The following is an 8,567-nucleotide window of genomic DNA, read 5'->3' as shown; positions in this document are numbered from 1 at the left end:
GTAGCCGGGCCCCGGGGAGTTTTCTGCTGATGATCGAAGGTGTTGGTGTCATTCAGAACCGTATGGGAATCACTAGGAACCGTTTCGGACAGACAGGTTCGTGAGATTGTCTGTGTATCGAGGGAGCCGTGGCCCATGGGTGGCACCTGCAGCGCGTTCCCTTCCGTAGGGTGTGTTTGGAAGCGCAGGCGAAGGAAATGAGAACGGATGGATCTTGCAGATATTGCCTAAATCCAAAGATAAAATCCAGACACTATCTAAAATATAGTTTTGAGTTAATCTCGGATGAAGAGTCTACATTGCAGTTAATGAAAATGTAAATTAGTGGAGGGGAGGGAGGGAACGTCGACTCAGACCATGAGAGGCCTTGAGAGGGAACGTTGGGCATTTTCATGCCTTACAAGGCGCAGAAATTAGTGCTGCATGAAAAAGAACAAACTCTTTACATTAGCTTTAGTTCTTGAGAAAATAACATCTGTTCTATCTCCTGTTGTTCTGAACCTTTCTACCCATGAGAACATATCTTGTACCATTCTGTCTGGGTACGTGGTGTCAATAGGGTTGCCAACTTTCTCACTCCCAAATAAGGGACAAAAGGTGGCATGCCGCGGCGGTGTGGGTATGGTGCAGGCCCGGGATGAAGTGACTGAGGGGGCTGGCAGCTAGTAGATGGTAACAGGGACCTTTTTCAAAAGGGGGGGGGGAACACAACAACCCTGAATAGGTAAACAAATCCAATATATGAACCATGTATACATATCTTCAGTGTTACATATGAAATGTAACACCAAATTATAACAAAGCATAATACAGAGCATAATCTGACTACCAGTCAGACATGAAATAACACCAAATAACCCTATCTGTATGTGCCTATAGAGTAGACATATAATCACTGCAAAAGAGGAAAAGAGAGGTGGGACTCACCAAGTCTACTTTTTCCATGGATATTTCTTGCTGCTCTTGACTGATTCAAGCAGTCCTTTGTCCTTTCACACAGCCAGAGAGAAGTCCTTACATGACAAGTCACAGTTCACAGATATCTGAAGTTCATTTTTGATCAGCTCTGTGCTGCATCTGTTTCTTGAGTCTGACCATTTAATGGTCATCAGAGAGAAGGTCATCTCTACAAAGGCATTTGAGCCTGGCACACTGAGGACAAATGAGACAATCCTGAACATGTTGATCAAGTTGGCTTTCCCTGTGTTTTGGAAAACTGCCACCCACTTCTCACTGGTGGATTTTGTGGTATCCTGTCTGGCTTTCTGTATTTCCTCCCGACTAGCACAAAACTCTTCATAGAGTTGGTCCATATTGACTGTCTCTGTCATTTTGAGGACAGCCAGCACCTGCTCCAGGTCAGTGAAGGAGAGCTCCTCGTAGAGGCTGATCAGTTTCAGTTTCATCATTACATTTTCTGGGAAGAAATCAAACCACTTGTCAATGTATGTAATGATAGTCATAGAACTTCACAAAGTCCTGTTGCTGCTTGGACCTTTGTGCTGGCATTTGTTTGTCCATCAGCTGCTTGGTCTGGTATCCAAGAAAGCTGTCCTGTTTCCACTGAAGCATCTTCATTTTGAACTTTCAGACCTCCTCGTAAACATCTATGATGCAGAGCTTTGTTTCCTCCAGCTTTTTTACGAGTTGGTCAAAAACACACCCCACATTGTGGAAAAAGCACAGATAGATTTCAGTAGCTCCAGTTTTTTCTTCATCCGCAAAAATCCTCTTCAGTGCCACAGGGCAGGTCTCAAGGGACCTGAAGTATGACGTAAGAGCTGGTCAGCTTTGCAGGAGACGTTCGACCGCCGGATGAAGAGAGAGCCATCGTGTGCAAACATGACCCTTGTGGCCCTTGTGGCTACGGGGGTCAGGGGGTATGGAGGGAAGGCTGGGGCGGGGTTCTGAGTTGGATGATCAGCCATGATCATAATAAATGGCGGTGCAGGCTCGAAGGGCCGAATGGCCTACTCCTGCACCTATTTTCTATGTTTCTATGTTTCTATGACGCAGAATTTCATGTCACTCAATGTCAACAAAGGCAAAAAATGAATGCAGTTCCTCTCTTCCGGAAGCAGATATTGAGAAGTGGCTGTAGACCTTTAGAACAATTGTCTCAATATCCACTGACATCTGATCACAGGTGTGCTTGCAGGCGTTATGAGCTATGTGAGCTGGGCAATTAGCTTTCAGAATGCGATTGTTGGCACTGCTCAATAACTGGTAAACTGAGTGGTGTTTTCCAAAGTTTACATTGGCATTATCTGCTGCATAGGCTGTGATGTGTCTAATATCCAGTTCATAATTTTCCAGACAGCTCATCAGAGCTTGATGTACGCCATTTGCAGTTTCATCACTGTCTTCATAAAAGTCAAGTAACTTACACTGCGCTCCATCAGACACAGAAATATATCACGCACACTGGAAACATTTTTCTATCTTCCTTGTTTGAGGCATCGGTGGAACTGAGAAATACACAGGCTCCGTGGGCTCACCTTCTTCGGTTGGGGACAGATCATCCATTATATCCCGCACAGTCTTTGGACCTAAAACATTCATTGTATTTATCTCATCTTTTGTTCTTCCCAAGTGCATCTTCTTCACAACATTTGAGTCATTAAACAAAGCAGCGTTGAGCTTAGCAAGACAGTTGGTGCTGTTGCAGCTGTGTCCGTGTTTAACCGTACGGTACACATACGAGGCTTCACTTGCCGCGATTTTGTCATTTTCCGCAGTAGATTTCACGAAGAATGCACCAATATTGTATGCACCTTTAGCTAGTGTGGCCTTCTTGTGCACTTCTGTGGAAGCATGCTGAGTTAGGTCATTCTCACCTCCATGGCCAATTGAGAACTCCCAACAGCATAAAGTACAGAAGGCCTTTGTTGAGGTCGAGTCACCGCTGACGGGTTAACCCACGTCTGTTTTGCTTTTTATAGCTGCATAGTCTTTTCTTTTTTGCAGGTTTATCCATATTTGCACATGCCAAACTGACCGAACAACACCAGACGTTACTGAAACTTTTTGTTTTGGCAGGAATTGGCAAAATATAGCTGTTATGAACCCAGCAGCAGCAGAATATGGGATGGAGTCGGGATAGTATTGAAAAACAATGAAGTTTATTAACATTTAAGCAGAAACATAGAGAATTAAACAAGCGCTAACTTAAAACGAAGTTAACGGGGTAATTGAAAGGAGAGACTTTTGGATTCGAAGTGTAGCGAAGACGGAGATTCAAAATACAACGAACTAGTGAGTCTTGCAGAGATACACCAAAAACGGCCACCGTACCTTTCCGAAGGCGACCTGGCAGACACGCAGTACCTTTCGAACGCTGATCTCGCAAAGCGGCCACCTTACCTTTACAGTGGAAGTGAGTTCACGATGCGGTCTTTTTCAAAGCGTCTACGAAGAGTCCACAAAAAGTGAGAATTTCACCACGTAACTGACAGGAGATGTCCCTTTTCCAGGACTGGTCACCACGCACCCGAGACCTTGCAGGGGTTTACCAAAGTGGGTGCCAAAAATCCACGTTTGGCTTACGAAATGTCAGTCACCTCCGAAATGCACAGCGTTATCGACTACCCACTCCCTTTTGGGTTTGATTGAAGCTTGCACTCTTCACTCTCACTAACAACTCTGCTGTCCAAACACAACTACTCTCCACCAAAGTGTCTCCCTGGAGCAACCTGCGCTGCTCCTTTTATACTCTTGGGGTAGATCCTCGCTTGACACTCACAGAAACAAAGTCACAGATTCCCAGTACATCACGTACCGTCCCAGGAAGGGGTTCATAACATAGTATACTTCTGTCTGGAAGCGTGCCCTCTGGTGATTACAGAGTAGTAGTAGTCAAATATGGGACAAGGGCGGTCCTGTATGGGACAAACCAATTTAGCCCAATATATGGGATGTCCCGGCTTATATGGGACAGTTGGCAACCCTAGGTATCAACCACCTTAGTCCTGGGTAAGTGACCTGTAGCATTCACGTCACAAAAGTGCCACACTCCAATGAGAAAGATAACTGCCCTTCCCTTTATGTTCATTGGCGGTGCCATTGATGAGTTCATCACCGTGAATCACCTGGGCAGGGAAGGGGTGGGTAGAGTAATGAGAAAGTCTCCAGGAGCTGCCATGTAATACCATGAGCTCTTTATAGAGCTGTGGGACATGACCAGAACTTGAAATAATACTAATTGCGAGAGAGAGAAACTGGGCCAAATCACAGATTGAAGGTGGGCAGAATGGCCCATTCTGATACAAACAGAACAACAGTCAATGTTTCATGGTCGAGTCATTGGGTGTATTTAAGGCAAAGGTAGATAGGTTCTTGATTAGTCAGGGCATCAAAGGGTATGGGGAGAAGGCAGGGGAGTGGGGATGACTGGAAGAATTGGATCAGCCCATGATTGAATGGTGGAGCAGACTCCATAGGCTGAATGGCTATATATCTTATGGTCTGATGGTCAGTCCGGATACCTGATCTGTGCCCAGTTAGAAGATGAGGAGTTATCCTCCAACTTGGATTGAATCTGGCTGTAACAGTGTAATGTCAGAGCTCACCATAGAGGCCAAAATGATCTCATATGAAATGTCCTTCACTCACTGATGTCTTTTGTAAATCTTTTTACAGGTTAAAAACAGCAAATAATTTGAGTATGGGAAGCTCAAACACACTGACCTGATGGGCCACAAGGCTCGTAACAGACTTTAATCTTTAATCTCTCAAACACAATAACACTTCACTTTTACTCTCTCTGTCCAGATATTTCCTTTGTGACACCAATGTATCAGTTGTTGATCCTTGGAGATGAAGAAGTATCTCATCCCAGCTGGAAACGTGATTTGTGTCTGAATTGAAGATTTCTGTTGTAACTCAGTGAAGTCCACTGGAGCCTGGGTGCTGAGAACATGCCAGCATTTGTTCACTCGAGATCAGTTCTTCAACTGCATTGATTGTGCAAGAAATTCACTATATCTGATATTTGACTTGATGAGTTGACAGCAGAGAGATATTGCTCACCTGCTCTAAGTGTGGGAAGGGATTCACTCACTCGGCCAACCCTCAGGCATATCAGAGAGTTCACAGTGGGGAGAGGCCATTCACTTGCTCTGTGTGTGGGAGCTCACACCACAGTGCGAGGGTTCATCTGTTCCTTCTGCAGTAAGCGATTCATTCTGTAATCCAAGTTAAAGTACATCAGACAATTCACACCAGTGAGAGGCCGTTCACTTTTCCATGTGTGAGAAGAGGTTCATTCACTCAGGTGACCTGCAGAGATACCAGTGAGTTCACTGGGGCGACAGAGACTGTTCAATTGTTCCGTGTGTGAAAAGGGATTAACTCTGTCATCTGATCTGCTGGCACACCAGTCAATTCACACTGGGGAGAGGCTGTTCACCTGTTCAGCCTGTGGGAAGGGATTCACTCAGTCATCTGATCTGCTGGCACACCAGTCAGTTCACGCTGGGGAGATGCCGTTCACCTGCTCAGACTGTGGGAAGGAATTTCCTCGGTTTTCTCAACTGAAGGTACACCAACGAGTTCACACTGGGGAGAAGCCGTTCATCTGCTCAGATTGTGGGAAGGTATTCACTCAGTCATCTCACCTACAGACACACCAGCACGTTCACATGGGAGAGTGGCTGTTCACCTGTTGTGTGTGTGGAAAGGGAAACACTCACTCATCCCACCTACAAACGCACTTGTCAGTTCACACAGGGGAGAGTCCGTTCACATGCTCAGAGTGTGGGAAGGGATTCACTCGGTCATCTCACTTACTGGCACACCTGTCAGTACACACAGGGGAGAGACCGTTCACGTGCTCAGAATGTGGAAAGGGATTCACTCGGTCATCTCAATTGAAGTTACACCAGCGAGTTCACACTGGAGAGAGGCCATTCACCTGTTCTGTGTGTGGGAAAGGATTCACTCACTCATCCAACCTACAGACACACCAGCGAATTCACACTGGGGAGAAGCCGTTCATCTGCTCAGATTGTGGGAAGGGATTCACCCAGTCATCCCACTTACAGACACACCAGCGAGTTCACACGGGAGAGAGGCCATTCATCTGTTCTGTGTGTGGGAAGGGATTCACTTACTCATCCAACCTACAGACACACCAGTCAGTTCACACTGGGGAGAGGCCATTCACCTGCTCAGACTGTGGGAAGGCATTCACTCAGTCATCTCACCTACAGACACACCGGCGTGTTCACACGGGAGAGAGGCCATTCATCTGTTGTGTGTGTGGAAAGGGATACACTCACTCATCCCACCTACAAACGCACTTGTCAGTTCACACAGGAGAGAGACCGTTCACATGCTCAGAGTGTGGGAAGGGATTCACTCGATCATCTCACTTATTGGCACACCTGTCAATACACACAGGGGAGAGACCGTTCACCTGCTCAGAATGTGGGAAGGGATTCACTCGGTCATCTCAACTGAAGTTACATCAGCGAGTTCACACTGGAGAGAGGCCATTCACCTGTTCTGTGTGTGGGAAAGGTTTCTCTCACTCATCCAAACTACAGACACACCAGCGAATTCACACTGGGGAGAAGCCGTTCACCTGCTCAGATTGTGGGAAGGGATTCACCCAGTCATCCCACTTACAGACACACCAGCGAGTTCACACGGGAGAGAGGCCATTCATCTGTTCTGTGTGTGGGAAGGGATTCACTCACTCATCCAACCTACAGACACACCAGTCAGTTCACACTGGGGAGAGGCCATTCATCTGCTCAGACTGTGGGAAAGGATTCACTCAGTCATCTCAGTTGAAGCTACATCAGCGAGTTCATACTGGAGAGAAGCCGTTCACCTGCTCTGAATGTGGGAAGGCATTCACTCAGTCGTCCAACCTTGTGACACACTACCGAGTTCACACTGGGGAAACTGTTTAAATAAGCTGCATGCTGACCATCACAGTTGCTGAATCCAGGTGCATGTTCAAAAGAGACTGTTGGTGTTGAACTCTGCAATTATTACTGCTGCTCATCATACCCAGTTCTGCATCTGGGTCACCGGGCAAGGGAGGAGTTTCTTCCGCTGATGTTCAGCTTTAATGGACTGGAGTTTAATATTCTGTATCTGTGACAAATAAATAGTTCTATTTTAAACTCGGTCTCAGCTAGTTAGTGAATCTCCATCACACCCTGTGTACAGTAGGGAGACTACTCAGCCTCACTGGACTCTACCAGTGCTTCTGTTCTACAAAAGTCCTTTTAAATCCATCCCTGATGTCCACCTCTTGCTCTCCTTGTGGTGCCGGGTTCCAAATAGCTGTTATGCTGTCGGGTGAAGAGGTTTATCTTGAATTTTCTGCAAACTGAAAAAGAAGACGAGCTGACATGTTCTTTGTCCGTCAAGTCTCTGGGCTGAGAAAGAATGACATTGCTAGTTATTCCCTGATCATTTCAACATATTATACTTACACTGCTTCCAAAGGGCTGTGTCTCACACAGGTGGGTTGTTGCAATACACCGCCATCCCCTAAAGTGCGAAAGCAGAAAGAAGAACCAGTAGCATACTCAAAATGCTGGAGGAACTCAGCAGGCCAGACAGCATCTATGGAAAAATGTACAGTCAATGTTTTGGGCCCAAACCCTCATTGGATGTTCACTGAAGCAGAGACAGGTCAGCACAGGGCAGAGTTTGGTCTCTGGACAGGGGTAGGGGTAAGAGTATACGGCGAGGATCAGGAAATCAGAATGCGTGGCAACAAATGACAGAGGGGCAACATTTCGAAGTTGGCAGAGAAAAAAAGTAGGTTGACTTTGACTGTTGACACACACATAATGCCTGTGGACAGGACATTGAGTATATTGCTTGTGGAAACTTGCTATATTTATTGCGGTTGCTCATGAGGAAAATACTGTCAGGATTGAAACATGCAATTTGATAATAAATTTACTTTGCACTTTATGTTATATATTTTATTGTGCTTTTAAAGTATTGTGTTCTTATTGTGTTTGTTTTGTGCTGCATCTGATTGAGAGTAACAATTATTTCATTCTCCTTTACACTTGTGTACTGGAAATGACATTAAGTAATCTTGAATCATTCTGAATGGTTGAGCAGGCTTGAGTGACCTCATCCCAACTTCTCTTTGTTTTATTGTTCTTTTTATTTATGAATATGAATAACTAAGGTAAAAACTGATATAAAAAATGAGTCCGTTACAATGTAAGAAACAGCCAATTTGGTCCTCCTTGGCTGTTCGTATTACCCTTGGACATCATCCTATTCTTACCCTCAGTGGCACATGGCATAGGCAACAATCCAGAGATTACTACCCTGGAGATCCTGCTTTTCACCTTTCTACCTAACTCACTATATTCTCTTTTCAGGACCTCTTCCCTGAACATACCACCCAGGTGTCTCTTTCACATCCACAGAATCTCCTGTCTGCTCCTCTAGTTATGGAATCCATTATCACTTCTGCACTCCTCCCACCACCTTCCCTTTTGAGCCGCACAACCAGACTCAGTGCTAGAGATGCAAAAATAAGGAAATCTGCAAATGCTGGAAATTCAAGCAAAACACACAAAATG

The 8,567-nt window shown here is 45.5% G+C and overlaps 1 protein-coding gene across 1 annotated transcript; it reads left to right on the top strand.

Annotated features, from left to right (window-relative positions):
* Positions 1-5,401: 5,401 nt before the first annotated feature.
* LOC140186639 (uncharacterized) lies at positions 5,402-7,842 on the top strand. Its single transcript, XM_072241029.1, has one exon. The coding sequence runs from the start codon at positions 5,481-5,483 to the stop codon at positions 6,915-6,917; it is 1,437 nt and encodes a 478-aa protein (XP_072097130.1). The 5' UTR covers positions 5,402-5,480; the 3' UTR covers positions 6,918-7,842.
* Positions 7,843-8,567: the final 725 nt, after the last annotated feature.

Source organism: Mobula birostris, chromosome 23, assembly GCF_030028105.1.
Source record: "Mobula birostris isolate sMobBir1 chromosome 23, sMobBir1.hap1, whole genome shotgun sequence".
NCBI lineage: Eukaryota > Metazoa > Chordata > Chondrichthyes > Myliobatiformes > Myliobatidae > Mobula > Mobula birostris.
This window is presented reverse-complemented; position numbering and strand designations above follow the sequence as displayed.